This window comes from Chrysochloris asiatica, unplaced genomic scaffold (genome assembly GCF_000296735.1).
Source record: "Chrysochloris asiatica unplaced genomic scaffold, ChrAsi1.0 scaffold00261, whole genome shotgun sequence".
Taxonomy (NCBI): Eukaryota; Metazoa; Chordata; class Mammalia; order Afrosoricida; family Chrysochloridae; genus Chrysochloris; species Chrysochloris asiatica.
Window position 1 is genome coordinate 2,759,289 of NW_006408779.1, and position 19,308 is coordinate 2,778,596.

At 49.3% G+C, this 19,308-nt stretch overlaps 1 protein-coding gene across 1 annotated transcript in view; it reads left to right on the plus strand.

Annotated features, from left to right (window-relative positions):
• EP400 (E1A binding protein p400) overlaps positions 1 to 19,308 on the plus strand; it is an 81,885-nt gene that overhangs the window by 16,663 nt on the left and 45,914 nt on the right. Inside the window, exons 7-16 of the mRNA XM_006874083.1 lie at positions 1,376 to 1,672; positions 2,268 to 2,453; positions 3,036 to 3,176; positions 3,786 to 3,864; positions 5,465 to 5,517; positions 6,178 to 6,235; positions 8,265 to 8,354; positions 11,825 to 11,932; positions 12,680 to 12,870; positions 13,729 to 13,906. Of these exons, the coding sequence (XP_006874145.1) occupies positions 1,376 to 1,672; positions 2,268 to 2,453; positions 3,036 to 3,176; positions 3,786 to 3,864; positions 5,465 to 5,517; positions 6,178 to 6,235; positions 8,265 to 8,354; positions 11,825 to 11,932; positions 12,680 to 12,870; positions 13,729 to 13,906 (1,381 nt within the window). The remainder of the gene's footprint in view (positions 1 to 1,375; positions 1,673 to 2,267; positions 2,454 to 3,035; positions 3,177 to 3,785; positions 3,865 to 5,464; positions 5,518 to 6,177; positions 6,236 to 8,264; positions 8,355 to 11,824; positions 11,933 to 12,679; positions 12,871 to 13,728; positions 13,907 to 19,308) is intronic.

A 19,308-nucleotide genomic window follows, 5' to 3' on the forward strand; every position in this document is an offset into this window, starting at 1 on the left:
TTTATTTACCTGTAGTGATTTATTTACCTGTGGTGTTTTATTTACCTGTAGTGATTTATTTACCTGTGGTGTTTTATTTACCTGTAATGTTTTAAAGGCCACCCCCCTTTGTCAGGGTGTCACACAGTGGTGACTTGTGTGTGGCTGAGATACTGGAAGCTATGCCACCAGTGGTTCATATACCAGCAGGGTCCCCACTGGACAGTGAAAACCCTCATGGTCACAGCAGAATATTGTCCAGTCGAGTGCTGGAAGATGAACCCCTGAAGCTCAAAGACATTCATATTCAAATCACCCAGTGGCCACTGCAATGGGCTGGTGCACATTATTGATTTTGAGGATAGTGCAGGGCCTCGCAACATTTGCGTCTGTTGTGTCTGTGGTCGCCCTGAGTTGCAGCTCACCATCAGACCACTTATTTGAAAGTTGAAGCTTATTTTATTTCTGTCGATTGACTTGTTTTTGCTGTTTACAGTTTTATTTTCTTCCAGTTTGAGAGACTCTAAGTCTGATTTCAGAGCAGCAGCTCTGGAGAAAGGTCCTTGCCTCCTTTCCACATATGCAGGCCCAGCCTGCCTCTTGAGATCCCTGTGCATCCTGGCATCAGGGAGCTTCACAGTGCAGGGTCCCCAGGGCCCAGGGATGCACTCCGCTCCTGGCTCTGCTGTCTCTGTGTAGTAGATCCTTTTGTTGGAGAGGATTTTAAAGCAGCTCTTTCCATCTGTGAAGCCTACTGCTTGGAGGTAGGCTGGGTCTGCTCACTTCTGTCAGTGGCCAGCGAGCTAATATCTTAGGCTTTGTAGGCCACTAGCTCTTTTGTGTCATTGAGCAGGTGTGGCTGAGAGCCAGTCTGCCTGTATTTGCAGACCTGCAATGGGTGACAGCTAAGGAACCTTGACCTTGGCTGTGAGGAGAGCCATCCCCACACACCAGGAGAGGGCTCCTCGGGCGTGCCGAGGAGTCTTCCGGGTTCTGGCTGCACTCTGGCGCCGTTCGCCAGTACCCTCAGTTCTTAGAGCCCACTGCTTACTGCCCTCTAAGCCTCCGCCCCCACCTCCAGCAGAAGTTCTGTGGTGTTCATGTTGTGTCTTCAGGGAAGGGGTCTTGTGATCTGGGCCGCACATAGACATTGCCCTCCAGCCCACCACCAGGAGGCCCAGGACTTGTACCTGCCCTTCAGAGAAGAGGGTTAAGAGGAGCAAGGGCTCCTGGTCCTAAGAGCTCGTCTCTGGTTGTGTGGAATAAAGTATAAGGAGTGCGGTGGTGGTGGGTGCACGGGGCTTTGCTCACTAAGTCATTATGGACAGGAAGCTGTTGGCTGCATTGACCTTAGTGCATGCCGGGTCTGTCATTTGTCTTGTTTTCTGCCTTATAGACTGTGACACTGACGAGGCCCCCCATGGATGCTGTCCAACCCGGCCAACGGCCTCTGTCCACTTCCTCTTCTACCTCGTCCCTCACTCCTGTGAGTGGCTCAGGCCCTGGACCCTCGCCTGCAAGGGCCTCACCGGTAAACAGACCCTCTTCAGCTACCAACAAGTCACTGTCTCCTGTCACGTCCCGGTCTCCAGGGACAGCAGCCTCAGCAACCCCTAAGGCCCAAAGCCCGGCTCAGAGTGCGGCTGCGTCTCAGGACAGTGCCCAGGAGAAGCTAGCAGAGCAGGTAACACTGGTGAGTTCGTGGACAGACCCCCACCTTTCCAGTAGGGAGCTTGGCCCCGAGGAGTTTATACCTCCTTGGCCGCGCAGGTGTCCAGAGGGAGTTCTTGCTAGCTCCGGGGCTGACATCTGGGAGGGAGAGCTGGCTTGCAGCTCCCACGGTTCTGTCAGCTTCTGGGGGAGATGGAAAAAGGCAGGGCTGGCTTAGCTGGCTTCACCAGGTGCCACGTGGACCTACTCTTCCCCATCTCTGTTTCCCGAAGCCCTTGCCATTTGTGTTGACCTCGGCCCAGTCACAGGCTCTCTGGAGCCACCCAAGCACAAGAGACAATGAAGTAGCCCCAGGAAGCCTGGTGTGGCTTGCAGTTCAGATCCTGAGGGCCTGTGGGCGGGGCAGGGATGAGAATGTGGAATTCCTTCGCTCCCAACCTTACTACTGCTTTCCCTGAGTGTGAGCATTTAGCAACCAAACTGAGAGCAGCCCTCCCTGCAGGCAGCCCCGCCCCTCTCATTCTGTCATGCCCACACTTAGTCGGGTTCAGATGTGGGTTGTCTGAGGGGCTGGTACACAACCTGGTCGGGTGGGGCATGCTGACCCATTCTTGCAGGAGAACCAGGTCCAGCAGCGTGTCGCGGAGCTGAGGAAGGAGGGTCTGTGGTCGCCGAGGCGGCTGCCCAAGCTGCAGGAGGCACCTCGGCCACGGGCGCACTGGGACTCGCTGCTGGAGGAGATGCAGTGGATGGCCACGGACTTTGCCCAGGAGCGCAGGTGGAAGGTGGCCGCTGCCAAGAAGGTGTGTGGGCTGCAGGTGGCCACGGTGCCCAGGCGCCTTTGCCGTGTTGGGATTTGAAGGAGTTTTTCAGAGAGGCCGTGTGGAGATGGGATATGGTCTCCCAGCCCACTCTCACATGGGTCTCCAGTGGATGTTTGTGTGGGGGCTGCGTACTACCCCTGCTGGCAGGTGCAGGACAGCCTTGTGTTGGCACTTGTCACGCCCATCTCAGCACGTCGCTGGGCACTGCCGTGGGGTGTGAAGGGTGTGAGTGCCTGGGAAACAGTGTGACCAGGGTCTCAGGGACCGGCCTGCTCTTCAACACCGCACTTCAGACCTCGCAGTGAGCACCACTCACCGCACTCATGATATGCACTCAAGTCATGGTGTTGGTCAACGTTTGTGCAGTAGGGCGGTGCTCATAGTGCACACACTGGGAGAGGAGAGCAGCAAGGTGTCTCCAAACCCTCTAGAGAAGCCAAGGCACTGTGGGTGGGCAGTGGTCTCTGCCCATGCAACCCAGGGGGCATGAGGCTGGGCAGCTGGCTAACAACCTGTAGCAGGACATAGCAGGATGCACAACTCTTGGCCTTGTGTTCACAGCTGGTCAGAACTGTCGCACGCCACCATGAAGAGAAAAAGCTGCGTGAGGAGAGAGGGAGGAAGGAGGAGCAGAGCCGGCTGAGGCGGATCGCGGCCTCCACTGCTCGGGAGATTGAGTATTTCTGGTCAAACATTGAGCAGGTAACACTCTGGAGCCCTGGGCCGCCTCCGCTGCAGAGCTGCTCCTGAGAAGTGGGACTGAGGGGAGAGCTTGGAGTGGGGCGTGCATGCCACATTCTTGGAAAAGAAGGTGCATGCGTGCATGCATGTGTGTGTGCAAGAGGCTGTGAGAAGGTGCAGGGCAGGCTTATTCCTTCTCTTTCTGTTCACGGTCCTGGTCAGCTGTAAGCCAGGGCCTGGTCAGTAATGCTAGAGCCAGGCCAGGCTGTCCAGGTGGCCCTTCCTCAGTGTTGGCACCGTCATCAGAGGCCACTTGCCTCTCGACAGTGCCCCCCTCTCCCTCTGTTTAACTGGGCCTCTTCCCCTCTACCTTCCTCCTCTTCCATCCCTGCTCCCTGCCGCCTTCCTCCTCCTCGTCTCAGTGCCTTTGTAGAGTCTGGAAAAGATGTAGCTAGATACAAAGCAAATAAAAACCACCACACTTGAATTTTTTTTGTGAAGGATTTTTGAAATGAGGTTGGACAGGTGTGTTGTTAGACTCTATCTGTGCCTTTTCATGCTTTTGATATTCAGAAGTTACATCATTTACATCCTTAATAACATGTTTTTTATTTAAATTTTTGTGTTTAGGTTGTGGAAATAAAACTACAAGTAGAATTAGAAGAAAAACGGAAAAAAGCCTTAAATTTGCAGAGAGTTCCCAGAAGAGGTATGGGGGGGCGGGGGTGGTACAGGAAACGTCCCAAAAGTTTTAACTTTTTTCATATGGTACAAAGAATGTGTCTTCGTTATGAATGACAAGAATCAGAAAAACCTTGAAAATATTTAAAAACGAGAAGTAACAACAGAATACTGTTGAAAGACAAACCCGAAACCATCTTGGTGGGCCTCTGCCCGTGTAGTTTCTGCCTCCTGGCTGTGTGCATGGATTATCTGCTGTGTCACCCTGTGTTCTCTGGTGGGCATCTTTGTAGCCGGGCTACTTGAAATTGTTTTTTTGACAATGATTCATGGTGACAGGGTGGCGATTCAGATCGGCATGAATGGGTCGAATTGAAGCCTTTGTGAACTAGCTGAGACCTGATTTCTGTAGATTGTTCTTAGACGTCAGTTCTAGTATGTTGGGCTTCAGATGAAATGAAGTGACTTGTCAAGTGGTGAGAACAGATTAGTGAGGGAGGCAGTAAAGCTGTGGTAAGTGAATGAATATGCAGAGACAAAGAGCAAATGAAAAGCATGTTGGTAACTGATGCCTGAAAGGCCCTGAGCTTCGTCTCAGGCTTCTCTGTCTCCCTCTCTCACCTGGTTCAGCGGTCCTCCTGCGTCGCTACATGGACTCTGTTGGGTGGCAACATTCCCCTTCTTTGTCACGTCTGTGCTTTCAGCTTTTGAAGCCGAGTCATTTTGCGCGCTCTCTCCTCATAGCGTAGGTTTTAGAAGTGCGTTCCTGAGGTTTGTGAATTGTTGTTTACTTTATAAACAACATAAGTAACAAGACAACGGTATCGTCTTCTGAGTCAGCCACTTGGAGCCACGATTGTTCCATTTATGCTACAGGGAAGGGACCATCAGGGTCATGCCTGCTGAGGGCATGCTGGTGTCACTGTGGGGGTACAGACTGGGCAGACGCTGGTCAGGCCTCATGATTGGTGGGCCCTTGTGGATGGGCAGCCCTGTGAAGGTATCGTCTGTATATAGTCAGGTCCCTATGGCCAGGTGGCCTCTGTGTCAGAGCTGGTGACTGGGGGCTTGAGGACCACCGGTGCCTGGCATCTGGTCAGCCTGGTAGTGGTGCTTCTTGCTGGAAATAACTGCACTGAAATTACAGTCTGATCATTGGGTTCTTGTGAAGTTTGCTAGGATGGGTACATCATGTATAAGACCTGCACGTCTTTCAGCTCTAGACACGCTGACATGAGGTGTGAAGCTGTCTGCGACAGTCGGGACAATGTGGTGGACAGTGGAGAGTGGCTGGGCATGCCCCTCCTAGCCACCTTTTCTGTAGACATGTCCACTCAGCTGCCCTGTCCCTTAGCACCTTGGAGGTGTGGTGAGGGATCAGAACAACCCTGAGGGGTGGGCCTGAGTCTGTGGGGAAGTCGGGTGGGGGCTGAGGGACGCTGTGGGCCGTGGTAGCACCTGTAAGATGAAGGCCTGTACCATTTACCCACTCTGCCTGTCTCCCTTGGGGAGATGTCACTGGAAGGGAGGACAAAGTGCGAGCGGCTCTGTAGGCAGGGCGGGACTGCGTGCGCAGAGGATCCCACGCCTCCCACTTGCTGGAACTAATGGTGCGCCTGTCTCCTTAGGAGCAGAGCTGAGGCCGCCAGGACTGGAGGTGGTGTTCCCACAGCACTTCCTGGTGAGTGCAGTGACTGTGCACTGAGGACGCTCGGGTTCGTGTGGAGTGAACCATGGAGACCAGGGACTTCAGGCCCTGTCACGAGGAAACGGGGGGTCCCCTATCTGTAGGCTGCCCTGGGAATTAGGGAGGACACAGCAGAACACAGTGTGGATGTAAACATCTCCTTTTTATGTGAGACGATGGCAGTGTGACTCCTGTTGTGCTTTTCAGTGCATCCTAGAGACAGGTGTTTCCCCCTCAGGTTTCGAAGGTACATTGTGTATAAGATACCAGAAAACCAAACCCACTGCCAATGAGTCTATTTGGACTTAAAGTGAGTAACCCTTTGTAGGGTTTCTGAGACCATAAACCTTTACGGGAGCAGACAGCTTCATCTTTCTCTTGCAGAGCTTCGGGGGGCCCTGAACTACTGGCCGTGTGGTTAGCACCCCAGTGCGTACTTTACAGCACTCCTAGGTGTATAGGCATCCTTGTGTGTCAGACAAGGCTGTGACATTCCCCCATACCTTCACTGAGAACGTACTGCTCAAATGGTTGTGTTCAAGCCCATGAAGGCAGAGTGGTTTCACAGTTTATCTGATCGCATGTTATGTGACAAGGGCGGGAGCCAGGTGGCCTTGGTGGGACTCTGAGGTCATGTGACCTTCTTGCTTTCAGGACTCAGGTGTGTCTGGAAGAGAGCGGAGAGCCAGTGCGTCTTTAACTGACGAGGAAGGTCTGTACACCCTTTGCTCCCTGTCCCTGGTGCTGACTCTCCTGGTTACAGGTTCTGTCAGCTCACAGCGGTACTGGCACACAAGTGTGAGCTGGACCAGCTGGAATCCCTACTGTGGCCCTCCTCCCCAGTCTCTCAGGACACAGACTGTTTCATTAGGTCTCCAGAGGACTTGATCTGAGCTACCAGGTGGGATCTGCGGGTGGGAAACATAGATGCATCTTGGGGGTGTCTGGGTCACCATGCAGGTGCTGCCTTTGAGGGAAGTTATGGAGGATGTCAGGCCAGGGGTCTGTGCAGGATACTGCAGGGCACATGCTGAGTGGGCTGCCTCAGGAGACGCTCTTAGGCCTCCTGATGGGCAGCATCCGTGGATGAAAGCCAGTGTGCCCCACTGTTGGTATGTGAGTGACCCACAGCTCCTACCTATGCTGTCAGCCTGCACCATCTCCTCACCTGCAAGTGGGAGCGAGGGCAGAGCTAAGAAGGCTGGGGCAGTGCTTGATGTGTGAATGTGGGGCCCTGTCCAGGTGCCACCTATGTCCTACCACCACCAGTGTTTGTTGGTTGATCTTGACAGCATCAGTTATATTTTCACGTTTTCAGAGATGCCTGTGTTGGTGCTTATTGAGTCTTTACTGGGAATGTTAGCCCCTTGGTTGGCATGATAAATGTGCCCGTGAAGATTGGGATCTGCATGTGACAGGAAAAACCGAGACAGCCGTGACTGATGAGAGTTAGAGGCCTGGGCATCCCCGTTCGTCCTGACCTTGCCTAGTGTCCCCCTCATGCACTTGGCCAGGCGTAGGCGACTGCTTCTTTTCGTAGCAGTGAGTCCCAATGGTCCCAATGAGTCCATTTCTGGGTCACTGCTCGTTAGGAGAGGGTCGGTGTGGGCAATGTTGGGTTCTGAGGACAGAGCCGGGCTTGTGTGCATGCTGCCTGGTGCAGGGAAGAGCATCCTCTCAGCTACTGCTCCCTGATGAGCTGCCACCGTCGGAGCTTGTGTGCGCCTCTGTAATCCCTATAGCTTACGTATAGTGATTCTGAGACTGTGTAGTCTTAACGAGTAACTGAACAGAGCGTCCCATATGGGAGAATGGGAGTATCTCCACCAACATGTAAGGTTTACACAGACGATAGATAACTGTGTTTGCTGTAAAGACATCTATGAATGTGGTAAAGCATACAGGAGACAAAATGATGAAAACCTCTTAGACATTACCAAACACCTTGAGGCAACAAGTTATGCCGTACCTGGGGACTTGGGACCATACTCTTGGCGGATACCATGGTCAGTTGGCATAACATAGTCTATAAAGACAATGTTCTACAGCCTACTTTTGTGAGTAGGAAGTGGGAATTTAAAAGCTCATGACCGGCCATCTAAAGTGCAGTCATTAGTCTTTCCATGTGTGGAAGAAAGAAGAGCGATACAAATAGAGGAGACTTGGAATCAGTAAGTCCAGTGGAGTGAGCTCAGAGGAACGCCCATGGTGCCTGAGTGCGGCCCCGACTGCTCTGAAAGGGGTCACATTAGGAGGGCCTGGAGAGAGTGGATGAGAATGTGGAACCAAACTCAAAATTATTAAAAAAATAAATAATAATAATAATAGAAAGCTAGGCTTACTGGTCAGAAGGAGATGGAAGGAACCCAAGGCTGTGGCCTGTGGCCATCCTTCAGGTCCAGAATGGACGTCACTTTTGTGGCTCAATTATTTGTCAAGCAGGAGCTAGGTAAGAGGGGACAACAACGTGTGTAAGATGTGCTTCCCCATGGGATTGTCACCTGTTGGAGATGACAGAATTGAGAGGGTTGGGAAGGGTTAGGGTAGAACAGCTCCACAAACAGAAGTGGGCTAACTTGTTACAAGAAGGGACTGAAATCAGTGAGATGAAGCAGTAGGATTTGTTGTGTACAACTGATGATCTGCTCTATAAACCTTCATTCGATTCACAATAAAAAGTATCAAAAAAAAAAAGAGGATCACGTGACATCTTTGTTGACATTTGATGCTGCCTGTTTTAGTGGACGATGAAGAGGAGACCATTGAAGAGGAAGAAGCAAATGAAGGGGTGGTGGATCACCAGGCAGAGCTGTCTCATTTAGCCAAAGAAGGTAGGCTGTCATTGACATGCTGAGAATTGCTGCCATCAGATACCACAGTGCAAGGGAGAGCGTGCTGGCGTGCGTGCGTGGCCAGGCTCTCATACACCCACTCTTAGAGTCGAGTGCCAGGCTTTGTTCCCGTCTCCACAGCAGTGAAGTCAGGGTCCTCCTTTACTTGTGCCTTCACGTGTTGGGTTTCTCTGCTCCTTGGTGGGCATGTTCTTTCTGTGTTCCAGACGTGGCTTCCGTGTCAGTGAGATGTTTCACAAGAATCTTCACCCGTTGTCTTGATGGTAACATTCAGTGAGCAATTTTAGATGTTTGGCAAGTTGTTAGTGTTGCTGAAGAAAGCTTTTTGTACTTTAGTAGACCCTTGGGTGTTCCTATAGTGTAGAGGAGACGGCTGTGTGGGTGGGTGTTGGCTTTACCTTGGAGTGGGCAGCGTCTGCCCCACTCCTGGAGCGTTTCTGTACTGCCCCTGAATGTTCCTGGGACTGGCTCTTTCTGGAACCATTGGTGCTTTGTGGGTCGCTTTGTCTGTCTTGCTCCTATGCTGCACTGTCTGAATAACTACAGCTCTGTAAGAATTCTTGATACCCCAGTTTCCAAGTCCCAGTGCCTTGTTCTTCCTCAGGAGGTTCTTCACCATTCGGGGTCATGGTGGTTTCAGTGGTGAGTGAGAAGGGGCGAGGGTGGCAGCTCTGCCTTGTTAATTTTAGAGGGAGTGCTTTCTGGAGTGAGTCTATGGTGCCGGCTCCGACCTCACTTTGCTACCCACTCCCTGACGCAGTGACTGACTTTGTGTACATGCACGTCCACGTGAATGACGCGCACGTACACGTTAGTAGGAGACTTGCTCAGGCCTCTGTGATGCGTGTGCTGTTTGTGTGGAAACGCAGTACTCACGTTCTCTCAGCTCAGTGACGCTTCTTCAGCTGTGAAGCAGGGATAGAGCGGTTTTCCTGTGTTGTGGCCCTGAGGGCTTGGTGGCCACGCAGCTGTGGCTGTGATTACATTCTGCTTGTCTTGTAGCATCTCACCACCAGGCATTACGTGTGGTGTCAGCAGCTCTAGTCCCTTCTTCCTTTGCTCAGCGTCTTAGGTCTCAGAGACTAGGTGTCACTGGCCTGCTTCCCCTTGGGCAGCGAGTGTAGGGGCTCTGTGTCTTGAGTGCACCGTGTGGCCTGATGCTAGTCATCACTGGTGCTCAGCGGTACCCGTTTTGTCCCGAAACACCCGCAGTTGTCGCCTTGAGTCCCACTCACTCCTGGAATTTCCTGCCGGCCTCCCTGCCTTCAGTCATCTGACTTTAGACCCTGACTGTGTGGTCTCTCGTCAGAGTACTCATCCCTCATTCCCATCTGCTGACGTGTTGGCTCCCTCTTTTGTGCCCATTGACTTGCTTATGTCCATATGCTCTTTAGAATCCTCTGGAGTGCAGGAGTGTGCGGATCTAGGTAGCAAGGACCCAGCACATGGTTCCCTGAAACCATGCTCAGCGTGGTCCCTGTGTCTGGGTATGTGACCTGACAGGTAGGAGGCGACACCTGTGCTCCTCGCCCCGTGGACTTCCTGTGTTGTGTGCAGTCTCTGAGCAGCCCGGGGGCTTTGGCTGCCGTGCACAGGGGTTGGGGTCACCCTGGAGGTAGTGTCTCCTCCCCCATTGCTTGACCTGCCTCTTTTCCTCTCCACACCGCTGTGTGGCCCTAGGAGCCTCCCGGGCTTTGTCCTGTAGCCTTCGATAGGTTTAGATACTTCTCTGTCTAAACAAGGTCTTCTCTTCCGTTACATCTTCTGCTTGCTGAGTGGGCTGTTGAAGCCCATTCGAAAAGTTTGCTCTAAGACTCTGCGTAATCATCTTGTTGCTAAAGCCTTTCTGTAGATTTTCCTGTTTCATTTTCTAGTAGTTCCATAGCTTAGATGGAGTCCTGGTGTGATGCTGTGGGATAATGCACTGGACCACAAGGTCGGGGGCTCAAATTCACCAGCCACTTCTCAGAAACCCTAAACAGAGTCACTTGACTCAAAGGCACTTAAAGTTAACAAAACAAAGAGTTTATATGCCTTCTATTCAGACATACAGAAGAGTTGAAAGAATCTTACATTGAACCCTTTTCTATGCCTGTATGCTACAATGGGCAGTTCTCTGCCAGCTATCAGTCCTGTTTGGTTGCGACTCATGGACAAATGAATTCAGGCAGTCTTCCTTAGTCTCAAATGGACAGTGCCTTTAGTATTATTTTTGTGGGGGACGCGTATCTTGAATCAAGGGACCCTGGTGGCACAGTGGGATAATCAGTGGTCAGCGGTTAGAACCCACCAGCTTTTCCCTGGGAAAAAGACGTGCTTGTCTTTTCTGTAAAGATGACACCCTGGAAATCCTCGGTGGGGTCAGTTCCATTCTCCTGGAGTCACTGTGAGTAAGTAAACTCATCGGCAGTGGGTATTTTGACTCTTTACAAGTGAAGTGAAATCTACTATTTATACAGAAGTGTACATATCAATTAAAAGGACAGTTCCCCCCGTTAGAGATAACAAGGCACATCTTTGATTGTGAACGCGAGTCCAAGTTTCTGGTTATTCTCCTGGACAGATTCATTAAGGGAGGAAATAGCGAGGCCAAAGAATATTCACTTTTTAAATCTCCTCAGCATTCCACCTTGGTTTCCAGTTCGTTCCCATACAGGGACTGAGAGAGTGTGTCTGATTCCGTGTTAGCGCATGTGACGGTGTCACGGTGGTTCTTGGCATGATAGGGATCAGCTGGATACTGTCTGGTTTCTGGAGGTCTGTGTTGGCCCCTCTACACTGTGGATGAAGGTGAGGTGGCTCCGTCGTCTCTATTTGTTGAGATTGGGGTGTTGTCAGTTGGGGCGAGTGAACTCTTTATATAAAAATAAGTAACAGTGGTTCACCCTGATTTTGAGCAGTTTGTGGTCGTTTGCTAACGTCTTATTCGACGTGTTTTATATTTCCACGTGTCACCTTTATTCTGTGTTGGTGGCATTCATGTTTGTTTTGTTTTTTATTTATTAGCTTACAGGTGCTACTGAGTCCTAGTGTGGTACTGTAGGACTAGTAACCACAAGGTTGGCAGTGCAAACCTGCCAGCTGCTCTCGGAAACGCCGTGTAGGGTTGCTGTGAGTCAGAACTGACTCGATGGCACACAACAACATCGGTGTTATACGCTACATCTGTTAGGTCATTTCAGAAACATTTGTTCTTCTATGAGTAAAAATTGAATTTCCTTCTTTCATTTCAGAGAGTTACATCTTGCTTTATAAAGAAAATACTCTGGACTATGTGTTATCAGTGGGCAACCATTTTCAGTTTTAGAACAAATAGATGTGCTTTTAGAAAGTAAACTTTCCCTGAGGAGATAAGTATGTGAAACAGCCTTTCTCTTTTTCCTTTAAGCTTTCTTGGGTGATTGTTGTCCTCTTCAAACTGTGACCTCTGTCCTTGTGGTCCTTTCCAGCTGAATTGCCCTTACTGGACTTGTTGAAGTTGTATGAAGGTGCCTTTCTGCCCAGCTTCCAGTGGCCCCAGCCCAAACCTGGCAGTGAAGAGACCAGCGAAGAAGAGGGTATGTTTCTAGAGCCCTGTCCGTCTTCAGAGCTCTTCATTAGGCTGTTTTCTCCAGCTTTTTTGTAAGAGTCGTTGTTTTGTGGCCTTAGATATTTATCACATTTATTCTTACTGGACTGGTTCTGCATGGCACCATTTTTCATGTAGACACACACAACACCCAGAATGCCTCACCAAGAGGACACCAGTGATCACTTTCTCCTTGTTCTCATTCCCACAATACTGACTCGACTTATGAGGACGCTTCAGAAAGTTCAAGGAACAATAGAACTAAAAGATCATGGAATTTTTCCTTGAACTGTTTGACGTGCTCTCATACGTGCATGTGGGACTGGATAGGGGAGGTGAGTGAAGGTCCTGGGCAGGGGGTCTTCCAGATGCATTTCCTGGTGGCAGGGCCTACGTGAGGGACAGTCCATCTCCTCATGGTCTGTGCTGCAGAGACAGCTGTGAGTTTTCCTTTCCTGAGAGTTCCCCAAACTCTCACGTACCTACAGAGCGTCTGGTGGTGGGCCAGCTGTTGATCATCAGGCTGTGTGGGGCCACACTAGACTTGAAGGCTCCCCAGCCCGGGGCGGTGGTGGTCCCGAGAGCACTGGTAGGTGGACCCAGATCCAGGAGCCCTTACAGTGGCCGCTGTCTTGTGTATGTGAAGGCTTCAGGACTGCCAGTGCTTTTGCTCTATCCTCTCTGAGGGTCAGTGGCCCAAGCAATCTGATACCGTTTGCTGTGTTGTTTTCTGTAGATGTGGATGGTGGCCCAGGTGACAGGGAGAGTCGGAAGGATCTGGTCCTCATAGATTCCCTGTTCATCATGGACCAGTTGAAGGCTGCCGAAAGGATGAACGTCACCAAACCCAACACGAAAGACATTGCAGAAGTGACCGCTGTGGCGGAGGCCATCCTGCCCAAGGGCAGTGCCAGGGTCATCACCCCGGTGAGGCCCTGGGCTCTGTTCTGTCCTTCAGCTGGGGTGAAAATCACACAACATCAAAATGACCATTTACAAGTGGATGATCGAGTGGTGTTGAGTGCATTCACAGTGGCATACCACCACCACCTCTGTCTACCTCCAGACGTTCTCAGCATCTCAATAGGCCACCCCATCCCTGGGAAGCACCCACTCCCACTGCCCTGGCACCCAAGTCGGCTTGCGCTCTCTCAGTTTACCCGTGCAGGACATTTCATAGGAGTATAGTCATGGGCATGTGGACTTGGATTGTGCGTCAGGTTTTCATTCCCTCTTGTGGCTGAATACCATCCCGTCGCATAGGAAGACTGTATTTATGCGTCAGTTGACAGACACTTAGGCTGTTTCCCCCTTTGAGCTGTGTGATTACTGTAGCTGTGAGCACTAGTGTACAAGGGTGCGTTTAACCTATTTCATTTCTTTCGTGTCTTATCTGGGAGTGCAGTTGCTGGGTCATGGGACACTTCTCCTTTTTGAGGAAGTGCCACTTTTCCTCAGTGGCCAAACCATTTTACGTTCCCACCAGCAGTGCCTGAGGATTCCAGTTTCTCCACATCCTCACCAACATTACTTAGGTTTTCATTGTCACAATGTGGAATGGTGTCTCGTGGTTCTAAAGTGGGGAGCGAATATGTTTGTAAGTAGTGAGGTCAGATTTGCTCCCTGTCATGTCACAAAAGCTCTTTGTCCCCATCTAGAAAGCTTGTCAGGAACAAATGCCTACTCATGACAGTTTTCTATGGGTTTACCCGATGACTGACTAGATGTCCTTGTTGAGAAGGCCCCTTTCATAGGAAGTGCTTGTTGGTGTCTCTGTGACTGCAGGTAAAGTTTAACACCCCATCCCTGCTGTACGGGGTGCTCCGAGACTACCAGAAGATTGGCCTGGACTGGCTGGCCAAGCTCTACAGGAAGAAGCTCAACGGTATCTTGGCGGACGAGGCGGGTCTGGGCAAGACTGTGCAGGTGATCGCCTTCTTCGCCCATCTCGCTTGTAATGAAGGTGAGAGTGGCTGGCTGTGAGCACTGTGTGTCCTCCTGTGTCTGAATTGTCGTTCCTGCATTGCAGAAACCAAGAAGACACCACTTCAGAATTGGCATTGGGTCGACTCACTATGACTGAGAATCTGTTATAAATACCAAGGTCACCAGGTCTGGGACTGCGCTTTGTGACTTGTGGCGCCACACTGTCCTGTGTGTGGACAAAGGAGTGCCTAGTGTGTTCCATGTTTTTCCTCGGAAGCTGTGGGTCAGTGCTCCTGGGCCCTAATCACGCCCACTGCTCTGATTTCAGAGCTGAGATCCTGCTTCCGCCTGCCCCTCTCTTCTCTCATGTCGGGTTCATTTCTTTGGGACTGTGAACTTCGACTGCCCTGGATACCTATTGGTTGCCCTAAGCGGATACATATGGTGGCCCTGGAGTTCCACATCACCGTAACACCCGAGAATGAAGAGTTCACCATGGCACCAGAAGTAGTATTTATTACTCTGGCAATTTTTATTTAGAAATTTCTGATAAGCTCACAAAATAAAGGTTTCTTACAAATGCAAAACTTACTTTTTCTACTGTCCGCTTGTGGCAGCCATCCTTGACGGCCATGTTGGTGCATCTTCCCAGCCTTTTCCCAGATTTAGGCAGGTGTATTAATACACCTGCACAGCTCTGGCCTGGCGCTGCAGGCTAATGCGCTAGATTGCAAAGTCACTTTGAACCGCAAGGTCGGTGGGTCTAGGGCACCAGCTGCTCCTCAGAAACCCTCTCTATACAGGGTCACTGTGGGTCAGAACCGACTTGACAGCATATAACAACAACAGCACCCACATGCACAGAACCACGTACACAGGCGCACCCATGCTGACAGGTACATGCAGCACACGCGTATACAGGTACGCACAGGGACACACGTGCACCTGTGTTGTACATAAGACCTGCAGAGGCACACACACATATACCAGAATGCACAGGTGCACACATACACAGGAATGCATAGGTACACATGTACGTAGGTACACAGATGCACTCACGGAGCAGACATTCTTAGAGGAGATGCTCCATGTTCACAGGCTTGTTCAGATATACTTGCATGTAGGCCTGCACAAATATAATCATGTACACAGGCACATATGGACACATATCTACACTACAGGCATGCATAGATACTTCTTCCAAGTCTGCTTTTTTAATCTCTTTATATTTCATTTATAGTATAGGATTTGAACATTTCTGTGTTTACTTAACTTTGAAAGTCCTTTTCACTAGAATAGAATAGTTATTTGTAACGATTTGAGTGTGTTTATATTGTTGTTGTTATGTGCTATTGGGTTGGTAGCGACTCATAGCGACTCTGTGCGTAACAGAAAGAACAGTGCCCTGTGCTGCCCCAACCTCACATTCAGTACTGCTGCCTCTGTGCCAGTCCATCTCATCGTGTGTGTGTGTGTGGGGGGGGGGGTCTTCCACTTTTTCTCCCACCCTCCACTTTACCGAGAATGATATCCTTCTTCAGGGACTGATCCCTCCTGATAGTATGTCTGGCCATCCTGGCTTCTGTGGAGCTGTACTCCTTACACCACGGATTGGTTTGTTCATTTGTCAGTCCTCCATGGTACCTTTACTATTGTTCCCCACCAACTTCAATCTTTTCTCCATTTATCTTGAGATTACTTATTGGTCCAATGGTGAGGATTTTTGTTTTCTTTACGTGGAGGTGCAACCCATACCAAAGACTGGTCTTTGATCTTCATCAGTATTTTAAATCCTCTTTGCTTTCAGTAAGCAAGATTGTATCATTTGTATATTGCAGGTTGTTAATGTGTCTTTCTCCAATCTTGATGCCATGTTCTTCTTCATATAATCAGCATACTGATTGTGTAACTGTGATGAAAGAGTGCAACCATGGCACACGCATCTTTTCATTTTAAACCGTTCAGTGTTCTTTCGTCTTTTGGTCTATGTACAGTTTGCTCATGAGCACGACGGTTAAGTGATCCAGAGTACTCATTCTCTGCACTGTTGTCCAAAGCTTGTCATGGTCCACCCAGTTGAAAGCCTTCGCATAGTCCATGAAGCACAGGTAGCCATCTCTCTGGTAGCCTCTGGTTTCATCGGACGTCAGCAGTGGTATCCCTCATTCCACGTCCTCTTCTGAATCCAGCTTGAGCCAGCAGTTCTCTGTCAATGTACAGTTGCAGCCGGTTTTGAATTCTCTTTTCACAGAAGTCTACTTGCATGTAATATTGATGATATTTTCTGATGATATCCACATTCTGTCGCGTCACCTCTTTGGAATGCGCACAGATAGGATCATTTCCAATCAGTTGTTTAGATAGCTGTCTTCAGATTTCTTGACATAGATGAGTGACAGTCTGCAGTGCTGCATGAGTTTTGTTGAAGTATTTTGATTTGCATTTCATCAATTCCTAGAGCCTTGTTCTTTGCCAGTGTCTTTTTTTTTTTTTTTAATGATTAATTGTGAGTTAGATGATCGTTTACATGGGAGAACATTAGTTTTACATTCATTCTATCGTATATCGTTTCATTGCCATGGTTACAATCCCCTCCAAGCATCATAAACCAACCAAAGGGTATACACTACAAACCTGCCCCCTACACTACGCCAGTGTCTTTTAGTGCACCTTGGACTGCTTCCTTTAGTATCATTGGCTCTTTATTTATTTATTTATTTTACTGTTTTATTGTGGATTATGTGATAGTTTACCTGGGAGAACGTTAGCCTTACATTCATCCTATCGTATATCACTTCACTGCCATGGTTACAAACCCCTCCATGCGTCATCAACCACCCAAAGTGTACACCCTGCAAGCCTTCCCTCCGGTGATCAGCACACAGCCCCTCTCCTTCTCTGGCTCTAGAGTCCTCAGCCACTCCATCTCTCCATGTCATCATGTCGGCCTCTATCTCTGGTGTCACTGCTTCTCTGGGTAGGGTCCCACACTCTGCTCTTCTCCCTTCATGGTCCCAGGGACCTCAGCTCCTGGACTGCAAAGTATATCACTCCCCTCCTTTTCCTACAGAATGTCTACCTTTACATTTCCAGCCCTCACAGTCGGTCCTGATAGCAATTATTCACCATTGTATCACAAGGAACCTATCCCCACCTCCTTTCATTATCCCCGCCCAGACAGATTGGATACTCAGTGGAGATTCTACCTTCCTCCGTGCCCTCTGGATCTAGGCTCCCTCTTCAAAGCTTGTAAGCCAGTCACTTCTTGCCTTTGTAGCCCTACCCCCACCCCCCATTTTGGGTAGCCAATGTCCATGTTACCCATCCCTGTCTACCCTTTGTATGGAGAGGAGGGTGGGAATGATCCTCGCTGTAAAGATTTGTTCCCTCTTTTAAGCTGCTGCATCCATAGATGTAGGTCAGGTTCAATAAATTGTATCAGATTCCTCTTTTTTTTTTCTCCTCTTCTTTCTTGTAGCTGAGCTCTGATCATCCAGTCATTGAAGCCAGGTCAAGTGGGTATTATCTACAAGTGTGGGCGTTCTTACGCATATGCCCTCTCTTCTTATCAGCTGGATGCTTCACTCTCCACTCTAGTCCTCTATGGCTATGTCACTGACTTGGGCCCAGGAGTCCCCAGGTCTTGCCACACTGCTGGCCAACCAGGTCTTCACCCGGGTTCATAGGAGTCTATTGAACGTGGTAGGACTTAGCTTGCAGCTTCATTGCTGTTGTTCCCTCACTTCCCCTTATCGGTGACGAATGTGGTCACCAATCACAGCGCGTATTCCCATTGAGTGTTAGTCATGGAAGGGAGTTTGCCCTGAGGGACCCGACCACTTGCCTTGACGTCTCCTGGGCGAGTTACTTGCTTTTTCTTATAGTCAGTCGGACTGCCGTTATTGTTTTTATTTTCTCCTGTCGGTCTTTCAAGAAGTGTCTTCTGTTCTTCCAGCCACTCCAGGCTGGGCTGCTTGTCCTTTCCAGTGCAGACTTCCCACCTCAGAAGATTCTGCATGCTGTTCAGGATTCCATCTATGGTCTTATGTAATGCACAGGCTCTGCAGGAAGCCTCCTTCACTGGGCACGTTGTAGCCCCATTTTAGGTATTCCAATCAGTTATGGGCAGAAGACAGACTTACAAGCTTTCTTTCTATGGTGATATTTCTGGCTATTCCTTTCTTTACCCTGCAAATGTCGTGCTTTATAATGCTGTGCAAAAGATAACCAAGATTCAAAAGACAGCCAAGCATCTTAACATTATTTCCCCCCTTTTGCCCATTCCAACCCTGTCTCAATCCTTGTATCCCAAAGCCCTGTTGTTTCAAGGTTGTGCATACATCATTATTTACCTCTGTCTCGCTTAGTCCATGCAAACCTGCCTAATTGTTTTCCCATCTGCCTTGTTCTTCCATTCCCCTCTCCCTTCTTGTGTATTGCCCCCCTCCCTGGCACCCAAACTATCCTATATCGTTCCCCTGTCCTATGCTCCACCTTCCCTTAACTCCCCTCACCCACCTCCCACATCCTGGTAACCAACAATGAATCTCCCTCCCCCGCCTTTAGTTTGGGTTCTTTATCTTAATCTTTTATAGTAGTGGTCCTGTGCAGTATTTTTCCTTTTGTTACTGATTAATTTCACTCAACATAATGTCCTCAAGGTTCATCCATGTTATGTGATAACTTACAGCTTCCTTGTTGTTCTTCAAGGTAGCATAATACTCCATCCTGTGTGTGTACCATAGTTTGTTTATCCATTTTTCAGTGAATGGGCACTTAGACTGTCTCCATCTTTTTGCTATTGTCAATAGTGCTGCTATGAACATGGGTGTGCATAGATCTACTCGAGTATCTTTGGCTCTTGATCATAGTCTACCTCTTGAAATCAACCATTTCCTTTTGGTACAGTGACTGTGTTTCCTTCATCGTCTTTTGATGCTTCCTATATCGTTCTATATTTTGCCCATAAAATCTTTCAATATTGCAAGTCAAGACTTCAATTTTTCTTCAGTTCCCTCAGTTTGAAAAAATATGCTGAGTGTGTTTTTCCCGTTTGGTTTTCTAACTCCCGTCTGCACACATTTTGCTATAATTTTGTCTTTATTTCTCTTTTAGTGCTGTTATGAACATTGGTGTGCATGTATCTACTTGTGTTATGGCTCGTATTTCTTGTGGTAAATACCAAGTAGAGGAATTTCTGGATCATAAAGTATTTCTGTTTCTAGCCCTCTGAGGAAACGCCATATTGCTTTCTAGACAGGTTGGACTATTTTGCAATCCCACCAGCAATGCAGGAGTGTCCCAGTCTCACCAGCATTTATTGTCCTCTAGTTTTTTGGTCAATCTTATGCTGTCTAAAGAAGGTATTTGAAATAAACAAATCATTTGTCTTGCAGAAATCTATCATTCGTTCTCCAGCATCATTTCTATCACCAAGTC